This window comes from Tachysurus fulvidraco, chromosome 10 (assembly GCF_022655615.1).
Source record: "Tachysurus fulvidraco isolate hzauxx_2018 chromosome 10, HZAU_PFXX_2.0, whole genome shotgun sequence".
Classification (NCBI taxonomy): Eukaryota; Metazoa; Chordata; class Actinopteri; order Siluriformes; family Bagridae; genus Tachysurus; species Tachysurus fulvidraco.
Window position 1 is genome coordinate 2,885,387 of NC_062527.1, and position 21,562 is coordinate 2,906,948.

A 21,562-nucleotide genomic window follows, 5' to 3' on the forward strand; every position below is an offset into this window, starting at 1 on the left:
AAATCAAACTGAACTATAGTCTTGGATGGACACATGGATAGTTTTTGTGTAATAATGGAACCACTTTGGAAGGACTCATTATTCCTAATCATTCATCTTATTCTCATAATCAATATTTAGCAATTAGTCTTGAACTCAGAGTTACATTATATAATACCATATATTAGTCATTATCAATTGTTCTGTAATCCTATATGAAGGTCACCATGCATTCCCATGACATTTCCTTGCACCAACACATTGCTAATTCCACTCAACAAGGAAATGATCAAAGCTTTTATTTTAATACTTAAGAAAGTATGAAGCAGAGAGAGATAGTGTTAGTTTGTATTGACATTGTATTTGTTGGTTGCATTGTCAGTTTCCTTTTTCATAGTCAAGAGAGAGAGTCAAGAAGCTTTTATTGTCATTTCATCCATATATATTTACATTTACATTTATAGCATTTGACAGACTTCCTAATCCAGAGCAACATACAAAAGTGCTTAAGTCTATCATTGGATACATTAACTCTGGTTCACTAGGTTGCATACTTAAGATAACATGAGTCTAAAACACTGTTCAAAGTTTTTTTTTTAATTTGGTGGGACCAGTGGAGCAGTGCTGGTAGCTCTGAGGGTTTGATGTGCGGTGCAAGGAGTTATGAGGGCTTTGAGGTAAGAGGGAGCTGGTCCATTTTTGGCTTTGTAGGCCAGCATCAGTGTTTTGAATTGGATGTGTGCAGCTACCAAAAGCCAGTGGAGGAGGGCAGCAGCATGGTGGTGTGTGAGAACTTAAGCAGGTTGAAAACAAGTTGTGCAGCTGCACGGAGTTATATCCATATATACTGTAGCTGTTGCAGTACACAGTGAAATGAGACAACGTTACTCCAGGACCATGGAGCTACATAGAACAAAGACAGAGCTAAGGACTTAAGTAAGTTAGTCCTAGACACATAAAGTGTATCTGTGCAACCTGGTGTACACCGTGTGAGACACAAGACAAGAAGACAGTGCAGGACAAAAAACAGTGCAAACAAAAAATACAAGACAATACACAATAAACCAGTTCTCAACAATGTACATACTGAATGTCCTGTATCTCATGTGCAGTAATGCTGTAATGCACACATTAGTATTACAGCAGCAGTTACATGAGGTATTGTAATGAGTACAAAACAGCAATTGACTGAAATGTGAAAGACAGAATGCGTAAAGAGCAGAAACAGTGTGTAAAAACATCATGTAAACAGTTTGATATGGTGGTGCTGTAGACTTGGATGTATATTGGAAGTGTGTGTATTTGGTGCAGGTCAGTGCAGTCCACACAGCTGATTGTGCATGTGTGTGTGTGTGTGTGTGTGTGTGTGTGTGTGTGTGTGTGTGTGTGTGTGTGTGTGTGTGTGTGTGTGTGTTTGTGTATTGTGCTCGGTACAGTCAAGAGAAAGAACAGCTGCAAAACCTAAAACCTATATTATTTTGTGAGCTCTGTTGATAGTTATTTCTACTTTAGATTTTGTCATTTTTATTTATTATCTTTATAACTTTAATGTATCACTTTTTATATGTATATTTTCTTTGTACCCATTTAACTATCTTTTTCTGTACTTATACTAACTTCAATATAGATCAGTCATAAAACACATTTCACGACGTAATACTATGTATGTTTTATGTATATGACAAATACAATTTTTATTTGATTTAATTTTTTATTTAAATCTCAATATGAGACAAATATTGTTTAAAAGGTTCAAATATAAAGCAGTTAATTGTAAAAAAAAAAAAAGGGGGTGGTGGTGGTTAATAATTAGCAAGCCGATGGAATTATGTGTGAAATGCAGTTTAACTCTCAGATTCTCAGATTGTGTATATAGATGACACACAACTATAAATACACAAATCTCATAAATATTAAAGTGATACATATAAAAAGAATATTAATATATTTCACATCCCTGTTTGCTTTATATCGGTTACAGGAGATTCTTTCTCCTTTGATGAGAATTCAATCTTTGTCCTTTATTGGGAAAATGAACCCAGTTCTTTCTCTTATTCTGGGAGGTGATGAAGAGAAACATAAAGAGACTAACAAATGGGCAAAGACTAATTACAGACTAAGAATGGGGTCAGAGAGAGGTTGCATCTGATCTGTTTAAACTATGTGTGGGATGAATTAGTTGTATTTGATTAAGGTTCAAAAATTGATGGCCCATATGTCTGTGATCGGATGCAAGCTTCACACATACAGTGATTTTATCACTTTGCCAGTTGCTGTACTATGAACTTGCCAGTAGGCGTTTCTACTTCTGGTTGCCATAGAAATAACGGTTATCAGTGGGTGGCACATCCAGTATTTCAAATCACTTTTCCAGCCACTAAAATGAAACATCATGGAGAGAGAGAGAGTGCGTTTGTATATAAAAGTCACTGTTGTGTATATATATATATCAGACATATCATACAAGATGAAGGAGAAGCAGTGAGTGCTCTTTGCAATGGATCACATGCACTCTCTTGTCTTAACTCTCATTGGTAACCCCTGCACCATGTCACTCTAAGTTCAATTTCAGGACAAATTTCTTTGCATAGCTGGACAAGCCACTAGTTACCATCAGTCACTATCTTCCAAGTGCTGGAAGTTAGTCACTCTTATTAAAAACGAATGGTACACTTGAGCATGCACCCCAGTGACACAACAGTAACTTCTTTATTAGTAATTAATTATGTCTTCAACCTACTTTTTTCACACGTTGACGGTTGGAATCCATCAAGGGAATTTGGGAGGGCAAAACTACTGACTATGTGCTGTAAGAGCCATCTGTTCAACAAGCAACACAACCGGAACAAAAGAAAATCCCAGCAGGCTTTTATTCTGACTCTTAATTTGAATAAAATTGTTAATGATAATAGAAATGACACACGAATTAATTCCTATTAGCTCATCTAGGATACCAAGATATTAAAATGATGCTCAGTATGCACTATACTCTTTTATTCATACATGTTTCAGGTCTTAGACATTCTCCATATGAAGCTGCCACTGTTTCATTTCATTTAAGATGTTTAAGGTAAGTTCTGAATTTTACTCCCTTTATTGTAAAATAGTGAAACTTTTTGGTCATCATAAATGTAAGTGTTGCTGCATCACAGCTTCAGAAACTCTGGTTCCAGACTGAACTCTTTCTACTCCCTACATTTCACATGTCTGTGTTTCACTGTGTTCTCCGAGTTTTCTGGATTCCTCTTTTGTCCAGCAAATCTGATAGGAATTGGAAATTTTCTGTGTGAACGTGTGTGCATGGTGTCCTGCAGTGTTTTTTCAGGACATGCTCACGGCTAGAATAGTTAGTGAAGTAATTGAAGATGAATGAATGAATTGTCATGCTAAATTTTATTGACAGACATGAGATTCATATTATAAATAATTGTCAATTATTTAAATAAGAGTCAACTTGCCAATGGATTTACCCACCTAACCATAACCCTAACTGTCCTAGTGATTTTGCTTTTTCAATTTTTTCCCTGTATCTAACCCATATCCACCTCTAAGCTATATAAAAATTATGGAGAGTTTAGAAGTATACCAAAACTTTTTAAAAATAATTTACATCTTACAAAAATTAAATTGGACATTTCTATATAAATTACATGACCATATATCCTAAGTTGGCTTGAAAACATTTTCTAAAATCTAAAAAGGTGATTTTGGGTGTGTGTGTGTGTGTGTGTGTGTGTGTGTGTGTGTGTGTGTGTGTGTGTGTGTGTGTGTGTGTGTGTGTGTGTGTGTGTGTGTGTGTGGTAAGCACGTTTGCCTCAAACCTCCAGGGTTGGGGGTTTGATTCCTCGACCTTGTGTGTGTGGAGTTTGCATGTTCTCCCCGTGCCTCGGGGGTTTCCTCCGGGTACTCTGGTTTCCTCCCCTGGTCCAAAGATATGCATGGTAGGTTGATTGGCATCTCTGGAAAATTGTTCGTAGTGTGTGAGTGAATGAGAGAGTGTGTGTGCCCTGTAATGGGTTGGCACTCTGTCCAGGGTGTATCCTGCCTCGATGCCCGATGACGCCTGATATAGGCACAGGCTCCCCGTGACCCGAGAAGTTTGGATAAGCGGTAGAAAATGAATGAATGAATGAATAAAAAGGTGATTTGCATGATGTTACTGAGTGATATAAGTGATACAAGAAATAAAGATGAATTTATCCAAAATAATTTGAACTGTTTCTGACTAAAACAAGTAAAAATGTGTGCTGTAACAATAATTACTTGTGTGCACCCAGTATTATATAATCAGCAGGATGTCTCCAGAGTATAACATTCAACCTTATTTAATATTTCTTATTCAGCTCGTTAAATAATAAACAAGGCCTTCATAAACTGAATGTACTGTATTAGATTGAGTAAACACAAAGTTCACCATAGCGGCTCTTTAGGCACTGAGTTTGTCTTATCTGCCCAACTGAGTGAAACTGAGCCTATACCTGTTATTCTGCAGGCATTTATAAAGTTCAAGTGCTAAACACAAATGTTGAATTTAACATCATTATTGAAAACAATCATTAAGAAAGTCATTGTCAAAAAGGTGGGGCACGGTGGCTTAGTGATTAGCACGTTCGCCTCACACTTCCAGGGTCGGGGGTTCGATTCCCGCCTCCGCCTTGTGTGTGTGGAGTTTGCATGTTCTCCCCGTGCCTCGAGGGTTTCCTCCGGGTACTCTTTGATTGGCATCTCTGCATCCAGGGTGTATCCTGCCTTGATGCCCGATGACACCTGAGGTAGGCACAGGCTCCCTGTGACCCGAGAAGTTCGGATAAGCGGTAGAGAATGAATGAACGAATGAATGAATGATTTGTCAAAAAGTGAGAGCTTACAAAAGCTTTTTAACTGGCACAGGGGAAGGATTCCCTGAAGCAGTACAAAATTTCATTTTTATTTATACATCTGAAGATTGGCTTTGTTAGATGTTGATTCCTGACTAAATCCTGCTTTCTTTGCTATTGATTTATTTTTGCAGACTCAGGAGTAAAACTAAATCTTGTATGATAAGAAGATTTATAGAAGCTGGAACATACTGTTCTTCTAAGCTTTGTCTATAATTGTCCATAAACACAGACAGTATATATTAGATCTTGTTTTTATCATTTTTGCCTTTAGATTAGAACAAAACCCTTCATGAACAGAATCTTTGCAACTCCAATTTCATTCTTCAAATATGCATCATAAACCCCACCATCCAAAACATCTACTTTACACAGTAATACACAGCACAGCTTCTTTAGTGATTTTTACTTATCTGGTTGGACCTAAATCCCTCTGCCAAATAATCATATTTACGGCAAATTTAGAGATTGCTATTTGCGTTTAAAACTGATTATATAACACAAATGAGGATGTGCTAACATGCTTCCTTTTTGTTGCATTTCCTGTAGTTTATGTACATTGTCCACCCACTCACCCATCCTACAGGTTGTGTGATAATCTATAACCCTAGTTCCTGAAAATGAATACTTCCTTGCACAAACTACTAAAATTTGTAAATGGTGTATTTACAAACATCAATACAGTAAGTCATGTGTACAGTGTTAGGAGTCAAAAGGAGACAGGAATATTAGGATTCAGCTTAAATCGTTTACAAAGACATTCTAGAAAAGAATAGCATCTCCTTCCAAATGTTATGAAGGTTATAACGATACACAAAAGTCAACTGCAATACGTTAAGACATGGTTATGTCTCCATATGATATATTTTCGGTACATCTTACATACATACAGTTTTCAGTTAATGAAACCATTCAGGTTATGAATGAGCACAAAAAATGTTTAGAAAAAGGCAGCCACATTTGTAAATCTGTTTCTCAGTCCCAGTTTTGGAAATAAGTTCAGTTAAGTCCATTTCTGATTTGTTGTTTCATTAGCTTCTGGATTATCTGAAGGGGTGCCTTATTTTTTTCACAGCTTTAAGTGAGCTGTGCCACGAAAGCCACATGTAACATATCTGTTTCAGAATCCTGCTATCTGCACTTTCTCTTTGAAAATTCCCAATCAGTTTTGTGATTTTTTTTAAAGCCTTAAAGCAGCAGCAGAAAGAGAGAGGGGGAGAGAGAGAGAGAGAGAGAGAGAGAGAGAGAGAGAGAGAGAGAGAGAGAGAGAGAGAGAAAGAGAGAGCACATGTGTATTGTTAGCACTGTAGTGTTTTTGTTTTTTTGTACTGCATTAGACTTTACCACAGGTATTTGGTTAATTATTTGGCCGATCCTTTCTCTGTAATTTTGTGTTTTCGTGTTATTTACTTATTAACATGCATTGAAGTAGCTAATAATTGTCATGCTGCCAACTAACCTTACCTTATTAAACAAAGATGAATTAAGTATCACTTTTAGCTAAATGTCACGAATACACATGAGTGTAAAGATACAACAACTTCGAAACAAAACATGGCCACATTACATCTTACTTTAGGTTTTCCTCCTTTCCCTCAGTTACTGCACATCTGAGTAAATTGAATAGTCAAGTGGTTATAACATTCTACTTTACATCGTTAATAGACTCAATGACTAAATCGCTTATTTTAATTATAAAAATATATAAAACATGTCATAGCCTCAGAGAGAGAGAGAGAGAGAGAGAGAGAGAGAGAGAGAGAGAGAGAGAGAGAGAGAGATATTCAAATTTAAACTTGCTGTTTCAATTTAGATCAGAAAAGTGTATGAAAATTCTGAAAAAATGGAATTACAAATGCATAAGTCCCACTTGCAGGGAGTTTTATTAAGAATCTGCCAATAGCCTGATAATCTATACAATAGCTCAATTCTTATGGTAATAAAGGACAAATAGCGACAACTACGGATTGGTAGACCATTGGTTCGAATCCCACGTCCACCAAGTTGCCACTTCAGGGCCCCTGAGAAAGGCCCTTAACCCTCAATTGCTCGAAATATTTAAAAAATAATAATAATAAATGTAAGTCTGGCTAAGATAAATGTCCATGTCTCTGGATGTTGTAAATGTAAATCTTGAATTCGGCATCGCCCTTGGAGTGACGTTTTAAACCTGTAGTGACGTCGCCTAAGAGTATAAGTCCAAACCAGCCGAGTTTTCAAGCAGAGCTGCTCCCTAAACCGTGTGAGCAACATGACGCACAGGACAGTGGGAGTCTCTCCAGGAACAAGCTCATTACAGTAATACCCTAGAAAGCTCTGCAATACAATATCGGATATATATGAAGTATGCTCTTTCCTTAAAAAGATGAAGAAGACTTGTTTCTTCACTTGAGAAGGTAAGGACGGGCAATGCGCTCGTGAGCAATTTGCGGAGTTGCTGAAGAGACAGAAAGCATCTAAAGGAGCTGTTTTTGTTCTCACTTGGTGATACCGTGTTCTTTTTTTTAAACCGTGGACCGTATTGAGAGTTTACAGAGAAACTGATACCGATGTCTGGGCTACTAAAGACGATTTAAGTCACTTGTCTTTTGTAATTATTCCTAGCATTGAGGTTTGTTCGTTGCGGCGCCTGAACTTTTTTCTGTGAGCGTTTCGCTGCATGAAGCTTCGGTCCTTCGTGAGCAGAGGTTGCGACGGTGGCATTCATTTTTTTTCTCCTACACGTAAGGGATTTTAATCCCCTTTTCCCTTTTACTTCGTGCATTGCGAAGATGTCGCACTGAGACGATATGGAATTTCGGCTGTAACGCGTTTCCGGTGATCAGACAGAGCGGACATGCAGCTCGTGCGGGCGGTTTGCGCGCTCGCGGCCGCGGCTTCGGCCCTTCTCCTTATCCTCCTCTTCCAGGCGCGCGCTCTGCGTGAAGGTAAATTCCACTGGCACACGCAACTGATTTATAAACTACACACTTTCATCTAATTCTACTTTTACACTGCAATATAATCACTGCAATAATAAACGTGATCAATAATAAACATTTGGTTCTCATCTGTCTTAAACGTCTTATGTGGAAAGATTCTGTAATAAACTGCAATATTGCACATTTCCTCGTTATTCAATGTAGCCTACTTAAATTTAAAGGATAATGTATGTTCTATTAATAAAATATAGTTCATAGGCCATTGAAGAACACTGCATAAAATGTGTGTTTGTTGTATTAAAGTAACCAGACCTTGATGTCTGCCATGTCCGTGGCTTGGAATATTGTCTTTTATTATATGCATTAATATTATCACAGGTCTCCTGGATGAGCATCCAGTGGCTTCTAACATATATTTAGTTCATCCAGCCCTCATGAACACTAAATGACACACACAGTCGACCCTGAGTTGACCCTTTATTATAACAGATGAGGATTTAATTAGAAAGCAGTATTGGTGATACTGGTGCTCAGGCCATCAAATAACCACTGACACTTATTTTGTTTGGAAGGTGTAAGTGGATATAGAGGTTTGTGCTGTATGTGAAACCACCAAATGTAAATATGGTTACAACAGTAACAGGTCAGTTCTTAAATATAACTTAGGTAATGCATATTTTTAAGTTTTATAAAATCAGAAAAAAAAAGGGGGGCACGGTGGCTTAGTGGGTAGCACGTTCGCCTCACACCTCCAGGGTCGGGGTTCGATTCCCGCCTCCGCCTCGTGTGTGTGGAGTTTGCATGTTCTCCCCGTGCCTCGGGGGTTTCCTCCGGGTACTCCGGTTTCCTCCCCCAGTCCAAAGACATGCATGGTAGGTTAATTGGCATCTCTGGAAAATTGTCCGTAGTGTGTGAATGCGTGAGTGAATGAGAGTGTGTGTGCCCTGCGATGGGTTGGCACTCCGTCCAGGGTGTATCCTGCCTTGATGCCCGATGACGCCTGAGATAGGCACAGGCTCCCCGTGACCCGAGAAGTTCGGATAAAGCGGTAGAAAATGATGAAAAAAAAAAAATAAAATCAGAAAAGGCAAACAATGAATTCAGCATAGTAATATTTGGCATTTACTAAGGCACCTCTCATTTTGCTCACACTAAGTGATGCTGGGTGGTGAAACTAGGCTCGTTTGCCAAGCTTGTAGTTTAGCTCACATTTTTCAAATCCCTTATATATTTAGGAAGTCATGTTGGCAAGTGAAATGTTTTAATTTACCCAATAATTTATTTTGGATAGTAAATATATAGGTATATTTTGGGTCATTTTTATACACACAACTGCTGTCTGTGTACTTGGCTAAATGAGTTCAGAAGTAAAAAATATCCCTTTAATCATGGGCCAGAGTTTCCACATTTGGTTGGTATGTTAAGTATAAACCATACATGTATCGTCATACATTGTCTCTTAGTTTTCAAAAGTTGATCTCAGTTCAGGGATTTTGAGAATCATTTTTAATAAGAGAATGGTATGCTTTCTATGTTTATTTGTGTGGTCCATGACTCCAACTATCACATTTTAATACATCAAATAAAGATAGATTTAAATGAAAATGATGTCCCTTCTTAAATATGTTTAACACATATTTGAGGCAATGTTTTATAAAATGTGCTTAAATCCTGGATACAGTATGTAGTATTTCTGTGCTGTAGGAATAGAATGTAAATATTTACTAGCAAGGAAAACTGGAATTAATACTGTAGCGTTATTCAATTACATATAACCACCTGTTCTAACGGTAACCAGGAGATGTAAACAGTTGTCACTATAAAATTCTAAACATTTCATTTAAATTCAAATGTATTTGTATCACAATTCTAACAATAGACACTGTCCCACATTGGCTTTACATGAATCTGGATATACGTAATTCCCTAGCTGGGAAAGCAAGAAAGAACAATGAAAAATTACCTCAGAAGACATGATGAGGAAATCCATCCTCTCCATGGCATACAATGTGTCATACCTCAATTTTGATAGTGGGATTCCCAAATATTTAATATGTTAAAATACCAAAAAGACCCCCAGATTACCTAAAAACTTTAACATGGATATTCAGGTATGTAGTAAGCTATTAAATAGATACAAGATTACAACCATACAACCACTCTCAATAAATACACGTTTACAACTTTGAAACCCTGGCAGCTGTGAGTGAGCATTGTAAATGATGTTTTTGGCATTGATAAAATTGCCTTCTACCACGTCAACCTGAGCCTGAATTTGTAGTTAACATTTTTTGTTAAAATGACAGAGCTTATTCACTCAGTAAATAACTACAGACTTCTAAACAGCCAGTACAAGGATTATTGAACAGCTGGCTTCTTGAGCTAATGTCTTTAAGAAGGATATATTTTTATTTTTAACAGTTCAGATTTAATGCTGGCGGAGTCAGGTCTGTAAAGTATTATGTGATATATAGAATATCTATAAAGGATATATATCCTGTATAAAGGATAAAAATTGGCATTAGACAATTCTTGAAATAACAACATTGTCACTGATGTCACCATGTAGAGAGACAACTTGCAGTAAAAACCTCTAATATATCATAAATGAAGGAGCCAATTGAAAACCGCTATATATATATATATATATATATATATATATATATATATATATATATATATATATATATATATATATATATATATACACACACACACACACACACCCACACACATACGGTTAGGGATATATATATATATATATATATATATATATATATATATATATATATATATATATATATATATATATATATATGTTACCTAACGCTAACCCTATATACTGTATATATTATTATTATTTTATTTTGTATTATTTATTTATATCACCATTGTGAAAACAAGGTCAACAGTTTATCACATCTAGTATTCTTAAAATAATTAAAAACAGACACTTGACATATTACATGAGTAACATAAGTTTTAATTTTTTTTTTATTTTTATTAAAGTTTCTACCATGCTGTAAGACTGATTGCACAGAGCAGAAGACCTGGCAAAAACATAGAGGCTTGGCCCAACTGGTTTGGCACTGGTGCCAGTGACTGGCTAATGAATGTTGCATGCTCCAATGAGCAGCTGGCATCTTCATTTCCATCACCAACTTGTCTCACCAATCCCCAGAGAAAAAAAGAAAAGATGCAGAAAGGATTGGGAATTAAGAGATACTATTTTGCACTGCTTTCTTCCTCATTTTAAGGCTACGACAGATGACATTAGGAAATTTTAGGTGCTTATTTAATTATTTCAAAGACTTAGTTGATTGAAAACACAAGGATTTATTATTTATTTGTTCAGAACAAATATAACATGGTTGGTGGTTGATTCAAAAGGATTTTATATGGATGTTACAAATAACATATATACCCAGATTTAATCCATCGTGTAGTATGACTACATGAATTGTAATTGCAGCGGAATGCGGATAACCTAGTGGTGCATTCTTCAGTGTCCATTCCTGGTCTCCTGATGGTAGATTCACTTTTCACTCCATCACTTTTCTGACAGAGTGTAAAGGATGGCTTTTGAATTTCAGATCAGGAGAAGCAGCACACTCTCCCGCTCTGAGATGCGTGGTTGGCAGCTCTTTCATCCCTAAAACACCAGACTGAGGTATGCATTGAAGTATGCAAGAGATTCAGGAAAAAGAACTCTGTGAGATCTCAGACACAGCAGACACTTTACTGTCACAAAGACCATTCACACAGACAGAGATTACTTATAATCCATCTTGAATTGGGCTACTTAGCAAGCCTAAGTGTTATTCTATAAAAGTTTCTTGCACACGTGTCAAACCAAAACTAGAGGACAGACAAGAAAAAGAAAAGTTTCTTGCAAATCATTCTGATGGTTGTTTGTGTAAGTTATACTCCCCTACTGGGAAGAAGGGATAGAGTAAACAGAGTAGTGGACCCCGGAGAACGAAAACGAGGGAGCTGTTGTGTTTGTCCTGTAACGCAGGCCAGGCTTGAGCCGAATGAATGCACAAGGTATTAAAGGAGGAGTGCTTGAAGTCTGAATTGATTCACCACAGGACCATGCTTCACTGGCAGCATGTTGATGAAGCTCCATGAATGGCTCCATGCACTCCAGCACCCTTTAGGCCTCTGTCATTAGGGCCTATTTTGGTCTGAGATTACTGAATTATTTTCATTATATGGCTGAAAATTTTACCGTCTATGATAATCTCAGAAATAAAGAGAAAATAGATTTCACTTGTTTTGCTAATGTTATGTTTGAAGCACTGGACGATTTTCACAAAAAACCCTTAAAGACTGATTGTCTATATCAAACTATATACTGCACTTCACAACAACACAATAGCCTCATCATCTATAAAGCCATATACACCCAAAAATCATCCAAATGCAGAAAACTATTATCTACAGAAATACAGGCAAATGCTGAAATATAATTCCAACCAATTATAAACACTGGAATCTAGTAAAAATGTGTTATCCTTCTTCTTAGAAATTAAGACTCTGTTGTTCATCCTCAGGAGTCTTAGAAATCCTGGATCAGCATGGGAATTGTTTGCCTCCCACATAGAAGGTCATTCATAAGGTAACATGGAGGAGAACGGCATCTGCTCCACGCAGACTCTCCACTGATGTCCCCCAGGGATCAGTACATGGTCCACTCCTTTTCTCATGCTAGACCCACTCTGGAAAAGTTATATCCTCACATGGGTTCTCTTACCACTGCTATGTTGATGACTCTCAACCTCTCAATCTTTTCCTTCCCCCCCTCAGATACCACAGCATTTCTGGTAGATATATCATCTTGGATGATGGCTAATCATCTGAAACTAAATCCCAGTAAATCTGAACTGCTGGTCATTATAGGTGATTCATCCTCAGGTCAGGATCTTGCGATATACACAACGATATGATCTCTCCTTCGGCCACAATTTGCAACCTTGTGGTAATCAACGGACAATAAGCTGTCCTTTTCCACACATGTTTTTTAATGTGACATGCTCATGTAGTTTTCTTCTCTACAACATCAGAAGGATTTTGCCATTTTTCTCCACACAGGTACTTGTTCAGTCTCTTGTCATTTTTAGACTGGACTACTGCAGCTCTCTCTGTCAGGTCTACTGTACATATGAAGACGATTTGTCTTCTGCGAATGATCCAGAATGCATCTGCATGGCTTGCTTTTAACCTGTCTAAGTTCTCCACATCACAACCCTGCTTCTCTCCTCCACTGGCTCCTGTAGCTGAACACATCAGATTCAAAGCACAAATCCCTCTTACCTCAAAGCCATCAACATTCCTCACACTGCACCTCACACCCTCAGACCTACAGCACTGCTCCACTGGTCCCACCATCTCTCAGGGTAAGAGGTAAGTATACAACAAGACTCTTTTCTGTTCTGCACCGAGGTGGTGTAATGAACTTCCTCTAGATGTCCGAACAGCCGAGTCACCGACTGTCTTCAAATGACAAGTAAAGACCTTCATCTTCCTAAAACTCTTCAACTAGCTCTTATTATACCTGTTTGTTTTATGTATTTCTTTTTAAAGTTCTCCAAAAAGAGGTTTACTCTGATGGTATGTAACCTACTGAACCAGTGGTGATTTCATTTATAGAGACTTAAAAGCACTTTTGTATATTGCTCTGGATAAGAGTGACTACCAAATGCCGTAAACATAAATGTAGTTTTTAGCTTTGCCAATATTGCTGGTTATTACAACATGCAATACAGCGTTAGTTACCTCAGGTAAAGTGCCATGCTTTGCTGGTTTCTCCTGGTTACACTGGTTTCCTGCTCCAGTCCAAAGACATGCACTGTAAGCTGATTTGACATCTCTAATTTGCTTGTAGCATGTGTGTAGTTGTGTCCTATTTAATGTCCTCCATGCTCCCTGAGACCCTGTGTAGAATACACAGTAGAGAAAATAAATGGATCGATGTTTTGTTCCATGAATTTTTTTCAAAGGCCTCATAGGTTCTCTCCACATTTTCATCATTAAAACCAGTATGCAAATGTTTAATCTTTAATTGTGTCCTATATTTAGGAAATGGATGCAATATTTCCAATGATTTGTGATGTTAACTTTTACTTAATTTGCAAGTACAGTAGATGACAACAAGCCAGACTGAAGCTGCTGGTTTGGGGATTTCCTGAATGAAGACTTTCTGACAGTCAGTTTAGTTGAAACATTTTTATCAGATATAAAAAACAATTAACATATTAATAATTGTAATCCAGTAGACACCGAAGCACTGTAGTGTAACGCTAGTAATTTCAAGGACACTCGATAATTTAAAGAGAACAGTACAATAAATTTGAAAACTATTTGGGAAGAAGAGATGAAACGTGTGGGTGACGGAGAGGGGGAGGTGGTAAGTGAAAAAAAGAGAATCAAATCTCTGTTGAACATGTTCCAGTAATCACTAAAGCGCTCAAGCAACTCAGATGGGAGAAATAGATTGGCGTGAAAGTACTTTCAGATTTTATGATGATCGGCTTGCAAAAAGGGTTGTCTGGAGGACCTGCTTCAGTTTTTTATGGTATCTTTGAGAAGCTTAGCAATATTTCTTCTGCTACTTCTACTTTAACTGTAGCTTGAAATATGGGGTTTAATAAGGGATTTTTGGCATTCTGCTGAGTCATTGAGTCAGAGAATAGGGTGGTAAAGTATTTTACCTGAAGGGGCTGAATGTATTTTAGAAATTAACAAGCTTTTAAACTCATGCACTTAAGTTGGAGTTACCAATATATTTGTCCACATCTAAAAAATCTTCTATCTCAATAGCTTGTGTGAGAATTCCTTTGGGAATTTGTTAGAACACGATAAGGATATTTACACTAGCCACATAATTTATTATTGTACAGATGTCAACAGGACTATTGCAGAAACATAAGAACCTGTCAGGTAATGAAACAGCTTGTCATTGTTTGGAACAAGCTGGTTGTGATTTATATATATATATATATATATATAGTGTACTGTATATATCTTCAAAAAAATGGATAAATGGATTGGATTAGCAAAGGATTTAACTGTCATCTATCGTTGGTTTAGACTATTTATTCAGTGATTGCTTTTGATTGTTATTCTTCATTGGAATATTGCCAGAAGCGTACATATGCAGTGTCTAGGACTATAAATTCATATGTCCTAATATTATAACCTATTACATTCTGCCCTGAAAGAGCTGAAAGGCATGGATTTTAAAATTACGGACTGCAAATAACATGCAAAACCTTCATCTCTATCAAATCATCATATATATCTTCATCAAGTCTAGCAAACAGGACAATTTCTAACCTAAGCTATTCCTAACAGGGCCATTTATAAACATCTAAATACAATGGGACACCACACTGAACAAAGGATGTCATTTTTCCATGCCTTTTGTCTTTTTAATTCAGGTCAGCTGGCAGCAGGCACATGTGAAATTGTCACACTAGACCGAGACAGCAGCCAGCCAAGGAGGACCATCGCACGGCAGACAGCCAGGTGTGCCTGCAGGAAAGGCCAGATTGCCGGGACAACCAGAGCCAGCCCGGCATGCGTAGATGGTAAGAGCCAGGCGGCATTTATCCAAGCATTGGTGCCGCTGTATGGGAACCCAGTGGAGCAAACCAGAGTGGCGTCTGATCCTAGAGATTATACTGTCTGCTCACCAAAAGGCTGTATGAAGCATTACTCATAGGATTATGACTATTGCTATGAGTTTCATCACTATCTCTTTTTGAAATGGGGCCACCTGTGCAAGACATCATTAAAGGTGCTGGATGCTTGGGAAATCAGGATCTTGAGAGGATAAAGTTTAGATTGTGATCTGAAGGACTTGTGGTACTTGTGGTATGTCTTTTAGATATTACATTTAGAGAAATTAAGAAAAGAAAGAAAAATTCTTTTCATGCTTAATTATTCTCTCACAGATCACATTTCATAAAGATAATCTCATATTAACCGCACGATGCATTTTCATTCATCTGCCTATTTCTCTGTCTCACAACATGACAGGATGATGAAATTGATTTCAGTGCAGGGTGAAACGGGATGAATAGATACTATTGTCAGACAAACACCGTAGCTTGCAGCCAGATTGCTGGCCTTGTGATCTCTACACTGGATTAAATGGTAGCTCTTCAGAGTGACTGAACAATGTATACTGTTTATTTGTGTCCTTTGACTCTTTCCCATCCTTGAAGTCAAAGGAATAAAATATACCTCTGTTGTCAGTGTGCCAGGCCTTTCTGACATGTTCAGCCAAGAGATTTCTTGGCACCATGTAAACAATCCTTACTGTTGGAAAGTGAACTTTTCCAGGCACACATGAAGAGAGTATGATAGCAATGCCAAAGGCGCTCAGTATTCACCAAAGCATAGTTAAAAAGATGATGATTAGACTGTTGGTCAACAAAGACAATACTGCCAAAGGCCAACTTATATTATCTTTTGGTTTCGTAGATACAGTGTGTAATACAAGTAAATTAATAATACATTTCATTTATAGTCACTTTAGCTACTTTGAAACATGGTGTTGATTTTATTTGCCTCAAGGGTAAGCCCAGCATGACAAGTAAGTGTTTTTTTTCTCTTTTATTGAAGATAACAATAAAATTTACAGGCATAGATCAAAATAAAGAAGAAATATTAAGGTCAATAATAATATACTGTATGTGGTACATCTTTAATAGCTTATTGGTAGTTTGAAGATACATTGTTTATGTTGCTTAGTGTCACGAACACGGGATAAAACGGACCCAAATGTAGGATAGCCAAATAAACGGGGTTTAATAACAAAAGACACGAAACATGACACGGAATAAAGACAGGACAAGACAACAGTAGATTTCGCGCTGCACAAGGCAATGTGGCACAGTTAAATAGACAGACAATGATAATGACAATGACAATGGGAAACATGTGTGTGGAAACGGGAGGAGCAGACAAAGGCGGGACAAACACGTGACGAGGAACATAAACAAAACGCACATGGCCAAAGTCTGGGCTGAGTCCTAACACTTAGGTTTAAAGAATAAGAAGTATATTGTTGATTATTACTACGTTTGCCGTTGGATATGATAATTTACTATTCAAATGTAAACTAACTATTTAAGTATGAATATATTAATTAAAAAATATTTATCTATTTTTTTTTATTTAGGTATCTAGTATATTTAGATAGAATTTATAGTACAAACTGAAATGTTATATTCACTGTTTCAATAATATATTAGACTAGACCTCCTAAAACATGTGGATGGAGATTGTCTTCAAATTCACAAGAGTATCATGTTTATTCACTAGTAAATATTCCTAAAGCTCTGTCCATGACCCACAGGATTTAATTTGAATCCAGATTTTTTTCCTTAATCTACTCACACAAATGCTCTTACAGTTTCTTACAGTATGTCTCTGTTTTGCTGTTGTCTCTGCTTTTACAGCTTTTTCAGCAGAAAGAGGACATACAGTAGTTAATCTGAAAAAATTGGTTTAATTTACAAAATATAATGCTGTCTGACAAACCCATCTCTGCGAAGATAAAGTATTCGCAGGTGTGAAATGTATACTGAGTGTAATACACTGTGCAAATGATCGTATTAAACTTCACAGTGTTGCAAGAAATTGAATTTTAAGATGACTATACAGTATTATAATATACTTTATATTATATTTTATGGAACAGTATGTATAATGTTTTTTTTTTATAATAGATATGCTGTGAAAATGGAATGTATAAACTCCTTCAGTTAATTAGATACTTGATTAAAGCACATTTGCCTCATGGGGAGTAGCAAACTAAAACAGACTCCTTTCTTTGTCTGTGTCATTTTATTTGACTTGAGCGGCTGCTCTTTGCTAATTAAGAAAGTCCTCTGTGTTTTTTCTCATTGTCTTTTTCTAAACTATGTAAGAAATTTTAAGAGTACATCAATTGGCATCAACCCTAATATACACGGTATCTTAGACATGCTCATTGATGTAGGTCCAGTATCTCCATTTGTTTTATGTGTTTTTGTGGTTGGATTTAGATGAAAAAGACATGTTGCACCCTGCTATAATTCAGTTGTCTATAAGAAGAGTGGCACTTTCCACACAACACCTTAGAGAATCTGCTGATGGCTCATTAGTGCAGCAGTCTGTGAGTAGCACTCAGTCCGTTGCACACTGAGAGGTAATAGGATGCTCTTTGGCACTTGTTTGTTTGTGTTTGTTGATTGTTGTCACTCCATTAGTCAGTACTGGAGCAGTGTCAGATAGGGTTGTATTTGCATACTTATTGCATACAATCTGGTCCTGAAATGATTGCAGGTACAATTATTGACATTATATGTTGGATTTCACAAAAAGTAATCATTCTTATATCAGCACCCAACTAATAGACTGTAATAACAGGATACAAGTTCACAGTTGGATGTGTGCTAGATCGTGGATTTTGCTGGTTGTATGAAAATAAAATGGGACATGATTGTGGGACATTTTTGATTTTCCTTTTAAAGTTATTCCTCTGTAACATTTTTAGTCTAATGGTGTTCTTGCATCCTGACCTATACAGTATGTACTAGGGTTAGAATATATCTTTGAAAGAGACTGAAAAAGAAAATAGCATATAATCAGAGAAAGTTCAAATGGATAACGGTGTCTGAATAATGTAACATGATCACGTAATACTATAATTATAAAGGCATGCTTTTTACTTCATGCTAATTTCATCAGATGTTAAGTTGGTCTGTAATTAGAGACAGGTCGAGGCTATTAGACTAGCCGTCTGATCTGTCTGAACAAACACAATTGTTCTTTATTTCATAAAAACAAATAAAATCCTTTAGGGGAGTGAGCAATTTTCATGGACACACAAGTTCCAGTGTTACCACCTCTAGATGTTGCAAACAGAAGAAAATAAAGGTTTTAGAGTGGCTTAAACCGCATTGAGAAGGTGAGTCAGGACCTTAAACAGGTAGTTCATGCATGAAAGCTTCTCATTGTGGCAGAATTAAAGCAATTCTGTAAAGAAGATTGGGCCACTGTTCCTCCACAGCAATGTGAAACACTTGGCTCCAGTTCAGAAGCTTTGCCACTGCTAAGTCTGGAACAACCAGCTGCAATAGCATTTTCTTTCAAAATATTAAATGGCCATTTAAAAACTGTGTTTAAAACCATTTAGTATAACAAATATGCAAAAAATAAATGAAACCCCCGGGGGACAATTACTATTTCATGGCAGTGTTTACTAAGCCTTTGAAATGATTGAAGACTGTGTGAGGAAGAAGAAGAAGAAATGTGTCGGTTTAATCACATAAAAACAGCTTACATTAATTGCATTTATGGATGAATAATGATGCAGTTTATTATCAACTATAAAAAAACATAAAAAGAATACTGAATGCAATACATACTTTTTTGCCTTTATTTAATTTTGTGTAAAGAATTTATTATCTGAGTCAATTTACTACATTTGCCAGTATCATAATTGTTATTTTGTTATTTAAATGTTTTATTTCTCTATTTTAAATCTCAAACAAATTAATTTCATTCATCTCTCTCTCTCTCTCTCTCTCTCTCTCTCTCTCTCTCTCTCTCTCTCTCTCTCTCTCTCTCTCTGTCTCTCTCTCTGTCTCTGTCTCTCTCTCTCTCTCTCTCTCTTTCTCTCTCTCTCACACACACACACACACACACACACACACACACACACACACACACACACACACACACACACACACACACACACACACACACACACACACACACACACACACCTCATTTTCTTCATTCTTCCCTCTCTAAGGGACAATATGTCATGATATGCAAATGAACATATATGGATGCCCCATATATTATAAATAGACATTTGTGGCTGATTACATATAAAACAAACTTACCTCAGGGAAAATTGCTTTTCTGTTGAGCAAATGGGTTCCAAATTTTGAGAAGGACTTATAAGATTTTTTCAAGAACTTATATCTCTGTTATATGAAAATGATCCAGTATTATCAGTTTTATCTTCTACATCAGTATGGATTTGTATACAGAGTAAGAGAAAATATTTTATTATTAAATTGAAAGATAAATTGACATTACGTTTCTCAAAGGTTTTGATTAATCACGGAGCCACCAGAAGACCTTCAGTGTGCCACAGTATAGATTGTAAAGATCTCTAAATCTGCGCTGGATGGATGAACACCATTTGTCTATACGTTATTATCTAGAACTGTCCAAAATCTTGCAGAAATCTAGTACAATCTAGTACATCTTGCATAAAGTTTTGAACATTGTACTTATCAAATCCTTCAGTGAGCACTCATGGCCTATGGATGGGGGTGTTTTCATTCTGGAAGGGTCTACTCCAAGGTTATAAATGTTAATCAGACAGAATAATATTGTACTGACCCTTTCCATTGAGGGGACAAATGGGCATAAACCATATTAGTGTAACAGAGCCACTAGCTTTTCTGTTCATATGTCACCTGTCTGAATGAGTAATTCTTGGTGATGCATACTGTTTTTTTGTTTTCAGCTCATATTGTGAGGAGCAGACAGTGGTGTGAGATGATGCCTTGCTTGGATGACGAAGGCTGTGACTTGTTAATGAACAGATCGGGTTGGAGATGTGTACAGCCTGGAGGCAAAGTGAAAACTACCACAGTAAGCTACTGGCCTCTTTTTACTGCTCTTTGTCTCTCTTAATATCAAGTAAAGATATATTATATCACAAGATTCTTCTCATTTCCTAGGTATCATGACATTAGCTGTGGATGTAGACCACCCATCAATAAGGGGATTATAAGCCTGTTCCTGGTTCTTGATTGATCCCGCAACATAGCGGATAATGGAGTTCTGAGAAATACTGCTGGACCGAGCAAGATTGCGGATTTTTCTCTCCAGTAATGTAACATTTTACAGACCAAAGAAAAACTGTTGGAACGCCATCACCTACTTGGAAGGATATTGGTGATGTGAGTTAAAAGTGATAAACATATACACACATCTAGGCAAACAGAAAAACTCACAAACATACACTGAACACACATATACCTGATGGCACAAAGAGAAATAAGGATAACTTTTATTCTCATCACATCTTTATTGGATGTATCAGTCAGTGCTCATACTGCATAATGAACATAAATCAGGTACGTTTGGAAAACTCAACAACTCTGCTGATGACATGTGACAAGGAACTTTGGCAAAGACTACTAAATTTTTTTTTTTTCAAAGGCACAGAATGTATTTAATATTTCTTATGTTGTAATTTTCTAGACTTGCTTATTTAAAATGTGATCATGTGTACAACCATAAAAAAACTCTGTAGAGGTCTACGTCCTCTAAAAGGCATTATATTGACAACCTATTATTTCAGCACTGAATAAAATACAGATAAATCTCACAGTAGATGCCCTTTGTAATGAATTTGTTTATGTTTACACCCAAAGCATATGACAGCTATCATCAGATTAAAGCACTAAAAAGTCTCATATATTAGGATAGATTAGGATCAGGATAGTGCCTCTGTGAGTTTTGTATCAGGTTCTGCTTTTGCCGTTGTCCTCTAGTTTTCCCTGAGTTCAGAGTCTGTGGAGATGCTGAGGCTGCTGTCATCCAGGCTTCAAGCTTCATTTAACATCACTAACAGTCTGCATACATTATACAGCTCTTCCTACCACTGACACACTGCTGCTGTGGCCATGTTGAAGTGATCATATGTAAGTGGTGAGTTTTTGTATGCTTTATAGGCTTCAATTAATTAATTCCCGTATACAC

At 36.8% G+C, this 21,562-nt stretch overlaps 1 protein-coding gene across 1 annotated transcript; it reads left to right on the forward strand.

Annotated features, from left to right (window-relative positions):
- The first annotated feature begins 7,083 nt into the window (after nucleotides 1–7,083).
- Nucleotides 7,084–21,193, forward strand: tafa5b (TAFA chemokine like family member 5b). The gene is made up of 4 exons (XM_047819878.1): nucleotides 7,084–7,783; nucleotides 15,220–15,369; nucleotides 20,319–20,446; nucleotides 20,536–21,193. Exons 1-4 carry the CDS (start codon nucleotides 7,693–7,695, stop codon nucleotides 20,542–20,544), a joined length of 378 nt encoding a protein of 125 aa, XP_047675834.1. The 5' UTR covers nucleotides 7,084–7,692; the 3' UTR covers nucleotides 20,545–21,193.
- Nucleotides 21,194–21,562: the final 369 nt, after the last annotated feature.

Excerpts from the sequence above, each read along its gene's own strand:
- tafa5b (XM_047819878.1), top strand. The coding sequence starts at position 7,693 with ATGCAGCTCGTGCGGGCGGTTTGCGCGCTCGCGGCCGCGGCTTCGGCC. Across the intron at positions 7,784-15,219 it reads GGCGCGCGCTCTGCGTGAAG|GTCAGCTGGCAGCAGGCACA; the intron begins GTAAATTCCACT and ends TTTTTAATTCAG. Across the intron at positions 15,370-20,318 it reads CAGCCCGGCATGCGTAGATG|CTCATATTGTGAGGAGCAGA; the intron begins GTAAGAGCCAGG and ends TTTTGTTTTCAG.